Source organism: Pollachius pollachius (assembly GCF_949987615.1).
Source record: "Pollachius pollachius genome assembly, chromosome: 2".
NCBI lineage: Eukaryota > Metazoa > Chordata > Actinopteri > Gadiformes > Gadidae > Pollachius > Pollachius pollachius.
The window spans coordinates 10815859-10836281 of NC_136935.1; the positions used below are offsets into that span (position 1 = coordinate 10815859).

Here is a 20423-nt window from a genome sequence, read left to right on the forward strand (position 1 = left end):
TTGGGGGGAACTCGTAATTATGAAACACACAGATGAACAGGGCAACGTTCTGTGGAGCATGAACTGGAAAGATCTGAGGAGGAACGGACACAACCCACCTAATTCCAAGCCCCCCTCTTCTTTTTCCCTTCCCTCTCCCTCCCTCCCTCCCTGCCTCCAGCTCACTCTTTTCACTCTCTCTCCCTCCAGCTCTCTCTTCTCACTCTCCCTCGCTCTCTCCAGCTCTCTCCCTTTTTCCATCCATCTCTATCTCCATCCCTCTCTCCATCCTTCTTTCTCCTAGTCTCTCTTTATCTTTCTTTCTTTCTCTTTTCTCTCTCTCCTCCTCACTCCCTCCCTCCATCTCCCTCACAGCCCTTCCTCCCTCTCTCCATTTCTCCCTCCCACCCGCTATCTCTGCCTCTCCCCTCCATCTCTGCCTGCCCACCCCCACTGTCTCTCTCTCTTTCTCTCTCTCACCCACGCACACAGCCACACAATCATTTGTGTCTGAAACTGTGCAGTCAAACCTCCCGGTCCCCCTCTTCCTCCACCCGACCCTCTTCAAGTGCCCCCCAAAAGAAACTCCACCCGAAAAGAAAAAGCAAAGAGTGCGGCAGCAGTGTAGTGTCGGGTGCAGCAGGTCAGCGCCGCGCGGAGGAAAAGAGCGGGGCTGAAAGGATCCACTTGTGGACTTTCCTGGCTCTGTCACTGCCAATTCTGTTGTAGAACCGTTACCCCCGCGTGCGGAAGGCCCATGGGATTCTGGGAGAAACTGGCCTGAGCCACCCTGCAACGCGGCCTGCTTTGAGTTACAGGCGGGGAGGATGTGGGGAGGGAAAAAGCTCATGTCGCCGCAAAGGGAAATCAAGTCCAATTCCGCGCGGTGGCGAAATCTAAGTGACATGCGCGGAGCAGTTGTACCCACTGACACAAATTCCACTCCGTGGTTGTGTGTGCCTGTGGGTGTGTGTGGGTGTGTGTGTGCGCGTGTGCGTGTGTGTGTGTGTGTGTGTGTGCGTGTTTTGGTGTGTATGTGTAATTGCGCGTGCACGGTTTTGTGTGTGTGTGTGTGTGTGTGTGTGTGTGCGTGTGTGTGTGTGCGCATGTGTTCCATGCACTTAATTCATCCACTGATCTACTGTGCGATGCTCTTGAGCATGTGGCAGGCGGGGGCCAAATGTTATTTTACCGGGTTAAGGCAGACGGGGAAAAAAGGAAAAGACAAAGACGGAGACGCTGGGCTCTGTGCCCTTGTTGGGTACGTCGTGTCAGGGACACGGGGAACGGAACGTGCTGCGCCCGTGTTTTGATAGACACGGTCAGTTGAGCCCCAGAGTTCAGTGGACACAGTGGCCATAGAGGAGGTGGAGGAGGAAGATGGAGGAGGAAGGCGGAGGAGGAGGTGGTGGGACCTAAGCCAAGGGCGCACTGGTGTATTTTTCCCGAAAGTATCCGTATAGCTTTATGCGGTTTAACGCCATTCATTCGCTGACTTCTGGAGTCCTCAAAGAGAATTATCACATCGGGGCATTCCAGCACGCCCAATTTCCCAAAATACCGCTCAAGGGTTTTCCACTTCGAGACTGCGTAGCGTCTTGGTTTTTCGTCAAAAAAATAAAACTGTCGGACGGTCTTAACGTCTGAGTTTATTTGTTTACTTCATGTATTTATTACTGATCTATGCCTTTTTTTTCTTAGAGCGTATCAGTGTATTTTCCGTTCTCTCTCTCTTTTCGTTTTTTTCCCATCGTTCTTCGAATCACAACACACAAAAAAAAGAAAAAAAACAATCCAAAATCCATGTCTCTGGATTTGATTTCGGGAGACAAGGAAAACGTGGGGAATGTATCAAAACGTTATGCTGTTCATATTGTACCAAAGGCCATAACTACATTATCAGAACCATGTGGTTATCCCACACTGCCATGCTATAATGGCATGATTGAAAAGCAGTTTAAACTGTGGTCACACTCCATTCTGATGTGACTCAAGAGAAAGAGAGAGAGAGAGGTCCTCAGAGTTCAGGCCGTGCTCTCTCTCTTGTAGCATGTGCCCTTAATGATTCCAATACATCATGCCCTCGGAATGATCTGATAAAAGGCCTTTCTTCCCTCTCCTGTGATTCATGGTGTAATGAGAGGTTGTGTATCAATTCAACTATAGCCCAACAGTTGCCCGTGTTGAATATACATATATATATATATATATATATATATATATATATATATATATATATATATATATATATATATATATATATATATATATATATATATATATATATACTGTTAGACATAGATTATACATATAGATATATAAAATATACATAATATCTATATATATATATCTAAATATATCTATATATATGTCTATATATATATATATAAATATATATCTTTCTATGTGTGGACTGTGAACAGTAGGGAAAGCTTGGCCGTTATTTAAGAACCACTGGGCCGTAGAAAAAACGAGAAATAGAAATAATAGAAATAAAATAAAATAAACATAAATAAATCTGCTTTCAATCTGCACCCCAGCAACACGTTGTAATGCAAGATCCGAAAAAAACAAAGCTCAAATCAAAACGTAGCCCACCAACTATCCCTTTCCCGCTCTCTCCCCGCACTCCCAACGATACATGTGCTAATTGAGACTCAAGTGAGAGTGCGAGCGACACCAAGACAGCTAATTACGATGCTTTGTAGCAAAGCAGATGCCAAACACCACGAGACCGCGCACTGAGTGACGCCCCGCGGAACAGTACACAAAAGCAAACACAAATATCTAATTATGCCATCATCTCTTTCTCTTCTTCCTCCCCCCCTCCCTGTCTCTCTCTCTCTCCCCCCCCTCTCCCTCCTCCCCCACTACTTTCCTCTCCATTTTGCTCATTAATTGGTGACCCCCGCTTCATTGGTCAGCTTATGAGTGCTTCGGATGATGGAGCCAATTAGAGGCGGGAGGTACACATGCCCCAGCGAGAACACACACACACACACACACACACACACACACACACACACACACACACACACACACACACACACACAAACATACAGACCCATGTTCCGGCCGACACATCATGTCTTGTCTCACTCAAAACAAACATTTTTGCGAAGAAAAGGCTCCCATGACAAAATGGGACACAAGCCCCCGCCCCACAACCACACATATGCACATACACACATACACACACACACAGACACACAAACACACACAAAAACACACAAACAGGACATGAGAGCTGTCCAGTCATGCTTTTACTGTTCTGCCCTCATTCCCGTACGAGGCTGACTCAATAGATGGAGTGTTTTAGCGTTTTTCTAAGTATAAACTTTTAAGGAAACAGAACACAGAAAAGTACAAACACAATCAAAGTGCCAAGACACAGAGGTTTTCTGTTAGAGGGACAATGGGGGGGCGGCAGTTTGATCAGAGAGTTAACATTTATTTATGCTTCGCTTAAAGAATAAATAATTACATACAGCGTTTGAAAGCGAAACGCACAAACAGACATGTCCGTCATGTCAGTTAAAACACACACACGGGGAGTATTATCGTATCTATCCTCCAAGGGTTATGGCGACAAAGCAAAGCACAAACAATTTCTGCCTGGCTCTGACAAGCTCTGTAAATAAAGATCAGAACTTTACCCTGCCAAAATAAAAGAATTGTAAAAGGTCCTTGGTTCCCTTGCTTTGGATGAGCAATGTTTCCATTCAACCGCCCTCCAACCCAACCCCCCCCCCCCCCTCCATCTACCAAACACGCCAGACGTGAGGTTAAATTATTCCGATGCCTCTCTCGTCTCCGCTCGCACGAGGAACAAAGCGCCGTGTGAACTGACACTAACAACGAGAGTGCGCCATCCGTGCTGATTGTCTTAAGCGATAACTATTTCTCCGTTTTTTTTTCTCCCTTCCCAACGTGCACTTTTTCTAACCCCCGCCGTCGTCTCCCCTCACATGCTTCTGATTTGTCGTCGGACGGCTTTTGTTCCTGCCATGTTGGATCCGTTTCCACCTCCCGGGCTGGCTGTCAGTTGCCCGGGGGAGGCCAGTGTACGCACACACCAAACACCGGGTCCAGTGGCGCTGAACCCCAACGCTACATATTTAATGATCGGCACGATTATCGGATGATTGCGAACTTTCGCTAAACTTTGCCATTGGTGTATCGTAAGAATTAAAGGACAGTTTTCGTAAAAAAAAGTGATGCTGGACTGGAAAAGGCTTAGAGATGGCTGAGTTGTCTACGTATACGAACATCACAAAGCTAATGAGTGTGCTGTTGCCCCATCAACATGAGAGGGAGGGAGGGAGGGAGGGAGGGAGGAATAAGTGCACGGTCCAGGGGGTGTAATTAAGCGCTTGTGACGAGCATGCACGTGAGCTGTCACTCTGATGGCCGGCCGCGTCACGCTCGGCTCAGCGGGCGCGAACGGACAGCCGCCCGTCCGCTTTGATCCCGGGCTCATGCATACGGAATGAGGTCAGGGCTGTGCACGTGGAAAGACACACACACACGCACACACACACACACACACACACACACACACACACACATTGTCACAGACACACAAACACACACACACACACACAAACACACACACACACACACACACACATGAATGCCCTTGCACGCACGCACGCATGCACGCACACACACAGACGAAGACTGACACACACACACTCGGCCAAGCCCAGTGTTCAAAGGGACATGGAGGCTGTGCTGCGACACTTGCACACTGGATCATAGAAGAAGAAAGAAGGGCTAAAGGTGAATAAATAAAACAGAAAAGGACAGTGAAAAAGTGAAGAAAGGGCTGAATGTGACAAGATCAAGAACTGGAGCTGGTTGGACTTCAGAAGGGCTGAGCTTTAGGCAGTATAATAGAGGGTGAAGAAGAAGGAGGGTTAGCCTACTTTGTCTGTCTTGGGCTTCACCACCCTCATGAAGGCCCCTCTAGCCTTGGCCTCCAGCACCTCTCTGCTGGTCACTTTGCGGGTGTCCAGGAACTTGAGATGGGGCATCTTGTACAGCACAAAGTATCTGAGGAGAAAGCAAAATGAAAGTGGGTTCCTTTTACAATGTTGCCATTAAATTAATACTCTAATCCAATGCCGATTACAAGGAATTAAATGCATTTTTTAAATGATTGTTTAAGGGCATCTTGCTGAAGGAACTTTATAGGTAGACTATCGACATTCGGGATAGAACTCAGTACCTTTCGGCTGGTAGTCAATAAATGTTTTCACTACACTAAGACAAAGATAAAAGATACTACACAAAGACTAAACATATTCATCTCGATTCTATTTTATCCCGTTTAATATTCAAATATACAAATCCGACAGTTAATCCAGTCAACCACAACACAAGCATCATTAAGACACACTGTTCCTCTTCAGGACGGCCACAAATGTAGTTGCTAAACATTAAATACAAGACACGGTTTACACAGACTGTACCATGACACTTTCCCCATACATAATAAGCTTCAAAGCTGATACGTAAAAATAAAAAAACAAAAAACAACGACAAAACAAAAATAGACGGAAAGGCGATCCGACCCATCTGCCATCAGAGCTGTCAGTTCCTCAGCATCACAGATCTCTCTCTCTCTCCCTCTCTCTCTCTCTCTCTCTCTCTCTCTCTCTCTCTCTCTCTCTCTCTCTAAGCCTTAAGATGCTTTCTGTCTCTCAAACGTCAAGAGAACGGTTTTGGAATGCACAGATGACAACAGATCCGGCTGCCAGCAACCGGGGCCAGGGAACCATCACAAGCACCACCACCACTATCATCACCAACACCACAAAGACCATGATCACCAACACCACCAGTACCATGATCACCAACACCACCAGTACCACTATCACCAACACCACCAATCCCATCATCATCACCACCACCATCATCATCACCAACACCACCATAATCTTCATCAACACCAACACCACCACCGGTTCCACCATCACCCACACCACCACCACCACCACCAACATCATCACCACAATAACCACTGGGCTAGACGGGGAGATTGTGATGCCCTGTGTCAAAGTTTTTACTACTATGTACTGTATCTACATCACCAGACTCAAAACATTATGTATGTCAAAGTGCTTATTGTTGTTGTCCTTATTATTATTATTATTATTATTATTATTATTATTATTATTATTATTATAATACTTTTTTAAGAATTACTATAAAACAATTATTACTCTGCACATCTTGGACAAGGAATGGGTTGAGTACATAACCAATTGCAGCTGGGCATCGCTGTACTCAGGGAAAAACAAGTCCATGAAGCTCATAACAGCAGAAGGCTCAAACTGACACCACAAAACAGAAACAATGTGTCCTCTACATCTTCAGCTAACCGAACCAGCCTGAACAACAGACGACAAAGCTTTCTCCCATAGCGATACAGTCAGCTTTGTTATTGTTATACCTCCAACGGCCACTAGGGAGCCAGTGAAGGGTTTGCCTGGCCGCATGCACACCTCCCTGCAGACAGTTCCCTGTGCTCTGATACTCCTGGTGGGCCATGGGACTAATTGGGGGGGTACTGCCCTTGATATTCCAAACACAGTGCTGGGGTATCGAGGCCGGGGGGGGGGAGGGGGGGGGGCGGGAAACGACTTATCGCCCTAAGGCCAGAGCTGTCACAACCCGTATTTGGCCTAACGTCGCCAGACATGAAATCTGCATCATGGTCAAATTGATGTTTTACTATGTGACACATTTATGAATATTACATCACAGGGCGATAGATGCTGTCAATCAAACGCCATGGCAAGCCTTCCTCCGACGGTGAGGTATAAGCGCAGCAACCAGAGGGTGAGAGACGAGAGAGAGAGAGATAGAGAGAGAGAGAGAGAGAGAGAGAGGCTGTGTGAGTGACAGTGGTGAAAAGACAGAGAAATGAAAAGGAAGAAAGAAAGAAGAAAATAAAGAAATAAAAGAAATAAAAAAGGATGGAGGGAAAGATAGCTAGGCAGAAAGAGTGCGAGGGACAGAGGAACAGGAGAACTTGGGAGCGACATTGATGAAAAGAAAGGAATAACGAAAGAAATGAAGAACTGAAAAATTAAAGAACAAAAGACAACGAGACCCTGAGTGAAGGCGAGAGAGGAAGTGAATGAGTGCACTTGATGGGAAAGGAAATAATTCAAAGAAAGAAAAAAATGAAAGGAAGGAGAAAAACACTTGACAGAAACAGAGGTCGACAGAGAACGAGAAAGAGCAAGAGAGAGAGAGAGTGAAAGAAAGGAAACCACAACAGAGGGAGAGAGATAGAGAAAGAGGGCTGTTCGAGGAAGGAGTGTGTAGTAGTGTTAAATGATTAATAGGCAACACATCGTCCGAAACAAGCACTTAGGGCTAAAGCAGACAAAAGAGAGTATGCTTTTCGCCTTTTATCGCGCTTCATGTAAAGGACCCTGACACATGGTGGTCATGTTGCATGGCTCGCGGCCTAGCGCCATGTTTAATGCATAACACGCTCTGCTACGGCAGGCTAGTAAACACTCATTTGTGGCAGTGACTAGTCACACATGAAATCCATTTTGCAAACTGGAGTGTAGAGGGAGAGAGAGAGAGAGAACGAGAGAGAGGAAGACAGGAGGGGAGTTGACAAAGCTTTTAGAGAGCGATGTGGTCGAATCCACAACCTGCTCGTGAAACGTAGCGGTCTGGAAGCACAAAGCAATCACTAACGATAAAAAGCGACCTCTATGTGTGTCTCCCTCTCACACTCTCTCTCTCCTCTTTAGGTAGCTAGCTGTTTGTCTGTTACTCACTGTCTCATTGTTTCGGTTATTATTTTATTTGCTCATTTTAACATTTCCTTGGGGTGTCTGCCTCTGTAAAACCCATGAAGGGAATGGAAGAACGACTATAATTGTATGAAATGTATAATAAATAACATCTATAATTGGAAACACATAATATACTCATAAACGTTTTGAAACACTGATTCCTATATCGTTTTGTATATTTCACTATTGTCTTTAAAACCACTGCCTTCATACATATGTATGTAGATATACCACATGGCTGCATGTTTCACCTGTTTATAGTGTCATGTCATTATGTTGTACTGTCTACAGTGATTCTCTTATCGTGTCAGCATAAATACTGTCGGACATCATGGCAACACAAGGGACAAGCCGTATTAAATCATCATTATCAAGATCAATTAGAACAGAGCTGTACTTCCAGAGCGAGGGGTGACCGCAGAGTCAGCCCTTACCCTGCCACTCCCCCCCCAATCCCCCTGCCCCATTCCCCAGCTCCCAATCCCTAGCCCCCAGCCCCAGGCCTCAGCTCCCAGCCCAGCCCCCAGCCCCCAGCTCCCAGCCCTGCCCCAGCCCTGCCCCAGCCCCAGCTCCCAGCCCTGCCCCAGCCCCCAGCTCCCAGCTCCCAGCCCTGCCCCAGCCCCCAGCCCCCAGCCCCCAGCCCCCAGCTCCCAGCCCTGCCCCAGCCCCCAGCTCCCAGCCCTGCCCCAGCTCCCAGCCCAGCCCTGCCCCAGCTCCCAGCCCTGCCCCAGCCCTGCCCCAGCCCCAGCCCCCAGCTCCCAGCCCCCAGCTCCCAGCCCTGCCCCAGCCCCAGCTCCCAGCTCCCAGCCCTGCCCCAGCCCCCAGCTCCCAGCCCTGCCCCAGCCCCAGCTCCCAGCTCCCAGCCCTGCCCCAGCTCCCAGCTCCCAGCCCTGCCCCAGCCCCAGCTCCCAGCTCCCAGCCCTGCCCCAGCCCCAGCTCCCAGCTCCCAGCCCTGCCCCAGCCCCCAGCTCCCAGCCCTGCCCCAGCTCCCAGCCCTGCCCCAGCTCCCAGCCCTGCCCCAGCCCTACCCCAGCCCCAGCTGACCTGTATCTCTGGTAGTCGTCCTCGTCCTTGTCGGGGCTGACCAGCTGATTGGGACAGGCCTCGTTTCCCAGCAGGCTGAGGTAGCGGAGACCCGGGGTCACTGCCCCCAACTGCTCCAGCAGCGCCTCGATATCAGTCAGGTGTCAGAGGGCGGATGTCAAGGAATCACACACACACACACACACATATATAAACATGAGCCCCCCCTCCCCCCAGCTCCTCCAACTCTGTTAATTACATTAGCATGCAGTACCACCAACGCTTCAACCTCCTCCACCCAGCACCTCACACTTGCCCCGTTCCCTGGCCTTCACACACACACACAGACACACACACATGCGCACATGCACACACACACGCACACGCACACACACACGGACTTGCACACACACACACACACGTAGGCAGACACACACACACACACTGTCTTCAAAGATGTCACTCACTGGCTTTGTGAACGTTGGGTAATACTGGTTAGGGAGGGCGGGAGGAGGATTAAGGGAGAGTAGGGAATTTAAGGTGTAAGGTTTGGCATATACCAGTGACACAATTTGGTTGTTGGGCACCTCTTTTCTGCCTGCTCAATCCTTCCTCTCTCTCTCTCTCATTACCTCCTTAACCCTCTCTCCTTTCATTACCTACTCTCACAATTTGGTTGTTGCGCACCTCTTTTCTGCTCTCTCTCTCTCTCTCTCTCTCTCTCGCTCACTCTCTCCCTCCCTAGCTCTCTGGCTGTCCCACTACCCTCCTAACTCTCTCCCTCTCCAGTTCCCTTTCATTTCCTAGGTGGCCGGGCGCGGAGCAGTGACAACATGATGGATGCCCTGTGGTCCAAGCAGTCCGTGCTTCCCAGCGCCGGGGAAAAAAGTTAGCCCTTTTTTATTTGGTGTGTGTGTGTGTGTGCCAGCGGAAAAAAAACAAACATCCCCTAAGCAGGCACATTCATCACTAATACATTCAGTTGGTTCGGAAAATTGAGCCCCAAAGTGTCAAAATAGGAGCGCGCTAATGCAGTACTCCAGCTTTAAAATGGCACGGCGGCACGACAGGATGTACATAATTGGCCTATTAGCATGCAGCGACCACTTCACTAGCACACTCACTGGCACACAGTCCCATATGCACACTTCAAGAAGCCCTACTTTTAATGTTGACTGGGAAAGCGCAACGTGGGTGTGTGCTGTGTGCTGTATGAATTTGTGCCCGTGGATGTGGGTGTGTGATCGTGAGTTTATGTGTGTGTCTGTGTGTGTGTGTGTCTGCAGATATCTGATGGTGTTAGTGTGTCGTGGTGTGTGTGTGGGTGTGTGTACGTGCGAGTCTGTGTTTGAGGGTGTCTGGGTATGTACGATCATGTCTGTATACGTGGTGTGTGTGTGTGTGTGCGTGTATTTGCATGTGTGTACGTGTATATATTTGGATTGTGCGTGTGTGTGTGTGCGTGCGTGTATGTGTTTGTGGGATAATGTGTGTGTGTGTGTGTGTTTGTGTGTGTGTGTATGTGTGTATCGGGATAGTGTGTGTGTGTGTATCTTTTGCCCGAGGATCTATCCGACAAGGGGGAAAACAGGACACCTTTCAAACCTGTTTTGAAATGAAAAAGAGGAAGTTTGTACATTTTCCAAATGACCGTAAACAGCTGTGTGGTGTGTGTGTGATTATGTAGAATTTGGATTTAACACGTCTTTTGGTGTGTGTGTGTATTTGTGTGTGTCTGTGGGTGTGGGGGGGGGGACACTGGATACTTAGAAAATACAATCTGTGATTCCCAAATCAAATCATCAGATTCTGATTTGATCACAAATCAGATTATTTTCTATTCGAATTCAGTATATCCAGTTTATAAATTGTACTATTTAATGACAAGTGTAACAAAACATGACCAAATCTTGATTTTGTATTGCACAAACATCTTGGGTCGAGACCGTAAGCATTATTTTGAATTTAGCTCTTCTTTCTTGTTGTGTATGTTTCTCTCTTCATGTTTTCCCTCATTCCCCAATTTGACTACCACCCTCCACTAGAGGTCACTGTGGTTCAAAAACCCTTTCTCTGTCTGGCAACAGGCAATATAAGAAATAAATTCTAATTTAAGTTTCATTTCCTACATTCACTGTAAATAGATGCAAATTAGCATTAAATTCCAAACAATAACTTATAAAATATATAAACACATATTATTCAACCTGTACTAAAACAAGAGACATTTAAGAAGCTTCCGGAAGTATGTGTGTTTCATTTGAGTTTGTTTTGTATTGAAAACACCAAAAAGGATATCTGGTTCTTATTGAGCGTCAAGGTGTGAAGGCTGGGTAACCAGGGCAACTGCAGGTCATTCCCCAGCATATTGTTGTCAGCGACCAGCTCTTCTAGTCCGGTAAACATGTCGAGCCCGGCCAGTGACCTGCCATGATAAAGAAAGGTGGAAAAAGGGAAGATGGAAAAAACCCAGAATAAATGATATGGCCCTTAATCTGGCAAGCTATTATTGGGCAGAAATAAATATTTCAGCCTGCCTCCCTTTCATTCACCCAGGGAGAGTGTGTGTGTGTGTGTACAAGTGTGTGTGTGTGTGTGTGTGTGTGTGTGTATATGTTTGTGTGTGTATGTATATGTGTGTGAGTACGTGTACGTATATGTGTGTATATGTGTACGGTGAGTGTGTCTGTGTGTGTTTGTGTGTATGCGTGTATGTATATGTGTACGGTGTATGTGTGTGTGTATATGTTTACGGTGTGTATGTGTGTGTGTGTGTGTGTGTGTGTGTAGCTCTCGGTGTGTGTGTGTCTAGAGCTGTCAGGGGAGAGAATGACGAGAATTAGTAGAGCCGAGCTCCCCTGGCATCAAGACGCATCCTTCAGAGGCTGGCAGGAAGAGGGATGGGGGTCACTTGTGAGTAGCCCGGATTCAAAACAAAAGGCTTCAGAAATGCGGCGGGCAGGATGAATTTGTCAATGTCTTGTGCCTTCAGGCGCCCGGTTTCGCCTGACCCTAACCCTCCATTCCCAAGACAAATCACTCTGTCACAGTTCACCTTCACTCCCCGGACACAAATTTAACTTGTCATCCATCATTTTTTGCGAAAACGCCTTGCACAGCGCAGGGGGGCGGGAACAAGCCCGCAATCACAGATAGAACGTCGCCGCAGCGACGGAGCGGACTATCCACCACTGTTTGTTGACGGGAGGTTAGTCGAGAGATTTCTTTTGACACAGAACTATTTTGGTTCGGGGAAAAAAACGAAACAACAAACAACAACAGGGAGACATTTTCCTCATCTGCTTCGAGGAGGTACACACATCCACGTAGAAGTTTGTACACACACAAACACACACACACACACACAAAAGGCATAAAAATGATTGAGAGCGGCGCTGGGAGTAATGTGGAGGTCTTACAAAGTTCAAGTTGTGGAAGGTGAACAATCGGAGATGTGTGTGTGGTGTGTGTGTGTGTGTGCTGTCACATAGCGGCACACACTGTCAACATGCAATGTTTAAGTGTCTTGAGTGACTTCATTGACATTTAAATCTGCCAGGACCTGAATGTGCCTGAATCACTTCCCGACAACATCTTTTTTTCCTCGGTTTAAACTCCAAGCCTCGTTTAACTTGAATCCAAGTAAAGAACTAGCGCTAGTGTGGTGGACTCTTTCTGTGTGAGTGGGTGTCTTTATTTTTTTGCCCATGATTAGCCAGCCAGCAAGGACTAATAAATCCCCCCCCCCCCACCCAAACATGTGTGTGTAATTTACGAAGCACACAGACAACCTTGACACGATGTTGCTGTGGATTTGGCTAAACAATGTCATATTTTTCTGTGGAATGACATCCTCGGGGTATACAGAATGGTTTAAACAACCTGGGCTCGGAGTGTGAACTTATACTGCAGGCCAAGTCTGGCTAGTGTCACTGTCACACAAACACACACGCACACGAGCCGAACATACACACTCAATCACACACAAACACACACCGAGAGGGAGGCCATGTAAATATAACAGCCTTATCATGACAATCTAGAAATTAATGTCAAACAGCAACAAGCGACCTCAGTTTGAAGGATTCTGTGTATGTATGTGTGTGTGTGTGTGTGTGTGTGTGTGTGTGTTTGTGTGTGTGTATCAAATACGCACCCGCACAAGGATAATAAAGTAAAAGCAGGTAGAGTAAAGCAAAGGGAGATTACATTGACCACAGTCAGTGTTAGAGTCAGTTGTATGTTGGATATTGGACCAATTTATATTAACATTTTTGTGTTTTCTGTGTGGGACACACAGAAAAAGCAACAACAGCAGCATGGTTGAGGTTGTAAATAGCGCTGCCTAACTCTTGCCACCTGTGCCTGTGGCATGTGCTCATACATGTGACTGTGCACATTTGGGTGTGCACGTGCATGTGTGTGCATGTGAATAAACGTGCACGTATGCATGTGTGTGTGTGGATGGGTAGAGGTTTGTGTTTGTGTGTGTGTGTGTGTTTGATTCTTTGAGTGTTTATGTGTGTGTGTGTGTGTGTGTGTGTGTCTGTGAGTGTTTGCGTGTGTGTGTCTGAGAGTGTGTGTGTGTATGTCTTTGTGCCTTTGATTATTTATGTTTGTGTGTGTGCGTGTGTTAGTATGAGTGCACATACATGTGTGCACGTGCACGCATATGTGTTTGCGCCTGTGTGTGTGTGTGAGTGTGTCGGGCTCCTCTGGGTTATGTTATTAGCTGGTCGGTTAAAGGGAGCAGTGTGGCTCAGAGGGGAGTCTTATTAATTGTTGTTTTCATGTCACCACTGCTGCGTGCGCCGGCTGATTTAATCAGTTAAATGCACAGCCAGGGGAGAGTCACCGAGGCCCATCCAGCATTAATTACCAGGCAGGGTCTCCCAGCATCCCCCAGCCTCCCTAGTAGTCTCTCTCTCTCTCTCTCTCTGTGTCTCGCTCTCTCTCTCTCTCTGTGTGTCTCTCTCTCTCTCTCTCTCTCTCTCTGTGTCTCTCTCTCTCTCTCTGTGTCTCTCTCTCTCTCTCTCTCTCTCTCTCTCTCGTGTGCTCACCAGCACAACTCACTCCCTCACCATACACAACCCAACACTTAGAGCTTAGTTCTACGTGGGTTTAGGTGTTTTTGTTTTAGATTTTAATCTCTTTTTGTAGTGGAAGAGCGCGCAGAACACAGTGAAAGTGCGGCACAAATCAGTTCACCTTTACATGTTATGCTACGGCTTTCACTTGTTTTTGTTATTGTCTTTTTTTTTCAGTGCTAATGAGCATAATTGACCCGGGGCCCACGGGGGGCTGTTCAGAAACAACAGAGACAATGGGGACATAATGCCTAACACAATGGGAATACAATTATAATGACATCATATAATCTCCATCAGATTGTAAAATAATCAATGCATTGTACACATGTACCATGCATTTGATCTAAAAAGCCTTAATATTTATTAACGATTATTGAAAGTAAATAATAAAATAATAATACTTTGTATAATATTCGAAACGTGTGTGTACATTTCGTAATTAAAAAAAGGGGCAACATGGATCTACATTTCATATCCATCTATCTTTATCTATGTATATATATATGTATAGGCTCACACACACTTGAGAGAGAAAGAGATCAGAAACAAGAGCAAGAGAGAGTGAGAGAGAGAGCGAGAGAGTAGAGAGAGAGAGAGAGAGTAGAGAGAGAGAGAGAGAGAGAGAGAGAGAGAGAGAGAGAGAGAGAGAGAGAGAGAGAGAGAGAGAGAGAGAGAGCTATCTTTAACGAGGTGGGCCTTCAGCACTCATCCTTGTTAAGATAATTATGATCAGCCTTATTGTCAGAGCTAATACCTCACCCGGCCCGTCTCGTGCTATGACGACCACTTAGCCCACGTTGGCTTCTCATCATACATCACAGCCTTGCGGGAGTGTGTGTGTGGCAGCGTGTGATAGTATCAGTGTGTGTGTGTGTACTCTAGAGTGCATGCATGGTTGCAACGCCTCGCCGAAACGTTTGATGCGTGTAAACTGACAGCGGAGTAGGGTGGGACCTGAACTCTAAGCACAGGAAGGCGGGGTTGTGTGTGTGTGCGCATGTGTGTGTGTGTGTATGTGTGTGTGTGTGTGTGTGTGTGTGTGTGTGTGTGTGTGTGTGTGTGTGTGTGAGAGTGTGTGTGAGCAAGAGTGTGTTTGATCAAGGGGGTGGGGTGTTACAGAGGAATACCACAAGGACATTGACATTGAAGATGACACAATGACACACGCACGTACACACACACAAACGGACACACACTCACACACACGTACACACACACACACACGCACACACACACACACAAACAAACACAGGCATACGTGCCGACCGAGACGAGGGCAGACATAGACAGATGGATCAATTGACTAATACTAATGCAGACACACTGATTGATAAAGTACTGCTGACAGCGGACGGAACAGAACTCTCCACAGCTATTGGCTGACATGTCAGTCACGTCTGCCAATGGGGCGCGGCTTGTCACACCAGACGTCCTCAGGCCGGCGATGAAGAACGGCCCCTGTCGAGGATCTTTCTTTCCTTAAAACGTTCCCTCTTCAACTTCACTCCATCTCCTGCGGTAGATTGTCAAAACCCACCGATGGCGGCATCTTTAAGACAAGCGGAAATCAGAAATTTGGAAAGGCTTCCAAACGAAAACTCAAAAATGTTTAGCGCTGAATCACTTCAAGCTTCATTGACTACGCAGTCGCTCCAAAGCCCAGCCAGATCCTGAGCACATTGGGCACATCTACTGATGACGACTGTGAATCACCCCGAATAGAAACCTCAGATTGTGGTCCAGGACTTCGGCAGGCCTTGCTTGTCCTCTGCATAAGCCCTGATGTGGGAGGGTGCTGCGGGCACGCTGCCCTTTATTATTCCAATAGGAAGAAACAGGCCTGGGGAAAGTGACAGGCAGATTGACGCACCGTTCAGAGGGCAACATATAAATGTTTGATGAATTGACCAATACTGGGGTCGTGATGGCCATCCTATGTGCATAATGGACTATACAGAGAGCAGTTCAGATGGCCTGCCACGATAAGCCGCCGTAATGAATGGGAGAGGACAGTGGCACTGGGAGCCCTGTGTCTGGACTGGATTTAATAAACCTTCACAGAGTCTGTGCGTGTGTTAGTGAGAGAGAGAGAGTCTGAGAGAGAGACAGAGAGACAGAGAGAGAGAGAGAGAGAGAGAGAGAGTGTGTATCTGTGTTAGTATCTGTGTGTGTGTGTGTGTGTGTGTGTGTGTGTGTGCGTGTGTGCGTCCGCACTTTTGTGTGTGGCAACATGGAGAGTAATAAACTGAGAAAAATAAAAAAATCCCCTCATCTGTCCAAGATATAAATATTTACATTTGATCGTTCAATCCTCAAAGTGAACGGCCCTGACCTTGTCAGACCCTGTGAGGAGCAATAACTCATTAAAAACAACTGATGTGTGTGTGGACAAACACAACGCGTTTACCCCAATTAGTCCAGTCAACATCTGCAACGTTGGAGTGGGGAGTGGGGGGGGGGGGCGTATATTGGCAGGGCCATTTCATCACTCCTGCATGCACGCCAAAAAAAACAAACATCAAAACAGCGGGAAGACACGTCAATAGACCAAACACAGCAAAAACCGCCCCGAACCACAACGGGATTAGTGCGTGGGGGAATAAGACAGCAGCTATTTTTATATCGAAATTAATACAGCCTCTACTCTCCTCCTCACCCCCTAACACATAGGGAACAACACACACACACACACACACACACACACAAACACACACACACACACACACACACACACACACACACCATCACCCCATGCGGGGGTTCGGATCAGACCTGGCTCCGCCACGCGTTCCCTCCAGCAACGTCACACGTCTGAACCGTTGTCATGGCGGCGGCATAACCAGGACTGTCATTATCAGCCTCAATCTGCCCACCGCCTTCCCAGCCCTGCCCACACTCGCCCCGCCCACCACCTCCCAGACAGACAGACTGATACAGCGAGAGGGAGGGGGGCCTTGCCTGTCTGTCTGTCTGTCTCTCTCTCTTTCCATGGATGTCAGGCGAGGCCTCAGGTGGCATTCATTTAAAGATCACACGTCCAGGAACCCCCCCCACCCTGCTCTCATCCTCCCCCATCCCTACACCCCCGCCGACCCCACAATCCCCCCCCAAGCATGTCAATTCACACATGGAGAGGGAGCGGGGAGAGAAAGGGGATTACACACTTCTCCGCCCAGGCACTTGCAAATGACTATTAATGGCGATGCAAATCATTAAGGGGTACGTTCAGGGCCGCTGGCAAAAAAAACCTCTCTTGGTGTAAGTGTGTGTGCGGTGTGTGTGTGTTTGTGTGTGCATGTGTGGCTTCGCATTCCTAATCTCTTCTTGGATTAGACGAATATGCAGATGATTGGCCGCGTTATGACAGATCTGAACTTTTGCATTCGGTTACATCATATGTGACCAAATGAAATGAAATATAAATCACCGGTATTTGTTTATTTGTATATGTAGGGGAAAAAACACGTTCCGGGGAAATGTATAAATTGACGTGTTTAAAAAGTCATGCTTATCTTTAAACGTCGTGGGTTGTGCGAGTGACGATTAAGTGGTGGTGAAACACACACGCACAGCCAGAGAGACACACACACACAGATACACACACAGACACACTCAGACAAACACACACTTACACACAAACACACACACTCACATTCGACACACGATGTATCTATCATGAACGACACACACACACACACACGCACACACACAGTAAGGTCCTTAGATCTCTGAGTATCTCTCCTACACTTAGCTTGAGCGAGGCGTTCAGTGTGAGGCCCCCTGTGGACGGTGCAGCTGAGTTATGGACACACCTTTTAGGTCTCCGCTGCTCTGCCTGCTGAGTGCGTGAGCTTAATGTTCTCTCTTATGTCATCAGGGCTAGCAGAGGGGCTCATGGGTCTGCCCAATCACCAACGGCACACAAGCACACACACACACATACGCACACACCAACACACACACAGTCTGAGATGCACACATGCAGATAGAGGTGTAGATACGCGCACACACACACACACACACACACACACACACACACACGCACAAACACACACACACACACACAAAGACTCAGATGCGGGCATTCAGATAGAGGTGCAGGTACACACACACACGCACACGCACACAGACACACACACACACAAAGACTCAGATGCGGACATTCAGATAGAGGTGCAGGTACACACACACACACGCACACAGACACATATCAAGGCACACACATCAAAGTGTCCTCCCCTCTATTCAGTGTGGTCGGGCCTCATGCCTCTGCTTCCACACCCCCGTCCAGACCGGGCCTTATCGCCTGCCGGTCCGAGGGCTGGGGACCTGACAGACACTCCTGACAGCTCTGACCTTATAAGCCCGCCGTGACCCTGGGCTGGCCCGGGCTTAAGCCTTAGACCCAACAATGATCTGATTGAGAAGCCAGGAATGTTGAGCCCACAGAGGGAGAAGCTTCCTTGTCAGTCAAGGGCGGTCGCAGAGATCACTCAAAGTCGTAGACATAAATCGATGTTTATAGATCTAAATATATTTATATGGAGAGAAAGATCTTTTTTTCTTATATATCGAAGGACTGCATATACAACATGGCAAAAGATGCATCGGGGGCTTCCTTGGGAAGAATATTTCTTCACTGCTCTCTGCACAGAGAGACAGAGACAGAGAGCGGGAGACAGAGACAGAGAGAGAGCGACAGAGGGAGAGATGGAGAAAAAAGAGAGAGAGAGAGAGAGAGAGAAAAGATAGGGAGAGGGAGAGAGAGAGAGGCTGAGAGAGAGATAGAGAGACAGAGAGAGAGAGAGAGATGGAGAGGCAGAGAAAAAGAGGGATGCATATATAGAGAGAGAGACGTGAGCCTCAGAGTGACTGGAGAAGGAAAACAGAGAAGAGGGAGCCAGATGAAAGCGTCCCCTTCCAGGACCTGGGTCGTGTTTACAGTGTAGGCATGCTCCTGGTGTTTGTTGGTATTGGAGGATTAGTTGTCTCTTCACATGACAAACTGCCCTCCCCTCACAGTAAATCGCGGCTGAAAATCAATTCCTTGATGGCATCTCAGTCAGCGAGTGCATCATTGGGTCACAAATGTGCACAAGCACACACACACACCCTGACACACATACGGACACACACACACACACACAAACACAAACATGCACACAGACACACACACACACACACACAGACACAAACACACACACAGACACACACGGTCATCCACACACACACACACACACACACACACAAATGGACATATAAAAACTCGAACATAAACCCACATATACAGGCGGTCATGGACACAAGCACACACATACAACCATTGACAAAAATTAACGCTCACACACACACAAACACACACACACACACACACTCACAGACACACACAGTAAAAGGCAGCTTTTTAAGCCGAGCCCACAGCCAATTAACGAGATGCATTCACACGGGCACATTGTCATTATTAAAATGAAGCATTTACTCCCTAAATCACGTAAATTAAGTCATGTGGAAGGAAGTTTGCAGAACAGCTATTAAAGTGCACGAGTGTGAGCGCACAAGGAATAATGTAGTGTTTGCATTAAAGCTAAATCAGCCAGGAATGTATCATTTGGATGACAGATAACGCACAAACGTTTCAAACTTATTAGAACCACAGACAAAAAATCACCAGACAGCCCAAACATTTCCAACTGTATCATACATTGTCAAAATGGTATTTTTCTTTTTTGCATGTTTCCAGTGACTTCCGCTAGCCTGGTCCTACCAGACTCTCGTACTTCATTTCATTTCAGAGTCTGGACCTACTCAATTTACAAACGTTAACGTTGCGCGCAGGCTATAAACAAACCAAACACCATGCGTGAAGATGTCCGTCAACGAGGGCCGACTTTAACGTCATTGTTCTCAGCCACTCCCTCTTTTTGCTGATTGGACGCAGAAAATTTGGACGGAGAGAAGCCACTAACATACCACAGACCCAGACGTAGTACTGAAGGGAAATTCAAATTGAGCGGTAGTACTTAGGCGGGCAGAGCCAGGCTGGACTTCCCCGCCACTAAGTGCCAGTATTATGCGTGACGTACCGCTCAAACGTCACTCTTTAAACTTTAAACATGACCACCGCCACTGGCGCAAAAACACTTCCTCGCGGGAAGACGACTCAACACTGTCAACGGAATTTTCTGGAAGAGAAAAAAGGGGGAGTGGGAGGGTGGGAGGGGAGGAGAAGGGGGAGCCAGTCCGCATTACAAGCGAGTGAGTTCAACTGTCAACCGCCCCTTACAAGCGAGTGAGTTCAACTGTCAACCGCCCCGCCATTTGTATTCCTCAGCATCCAACTAATAGCAAATAATCACTATCCCCGCGCGGGCTCCTCATGGCGAATGATCGATGTTGTCTTGATGCCTGACGGATGACCCTGCCACCCCCTGTCCAGGCATGCATTAAAAACCACCTCTATGAATTGCCTGCCAGTCACATCGCAATTGCGTGGCGCTCCCGACAG

At 47.4% G+C, this 20423-nt stretch overlaps 1 protein-coding gene across 1 annotated transcript in view; it reads right to left on the reverse strand.

Moving 5' to 3' along the window:
- The window catches only part of lrmda (leucine rich melanocyte differentiation associated), a 150398-nt gene that overhangs the window by 65663 nt on the left and 64312 nt on the right, over positions 1-20423 (reverse strand). Inside the window, exons 3-5 of the mRNA XM_079730741.1 lie at positions 11127-11253; positions 8850-8989; positions 4908-5034 (exon numbers count right to left, since the gene is read on the reverse strand). Coding sequence (XP_079586867.1) covers positions 4908-5034; positions 8850-8989; positions 11127-11253 — 394 coding nt within the window. The remainder of the gene's footprint in view (positions 1-4907; positions 5035-8849; positions 8990-11126; positions 11254-20423) is intronic.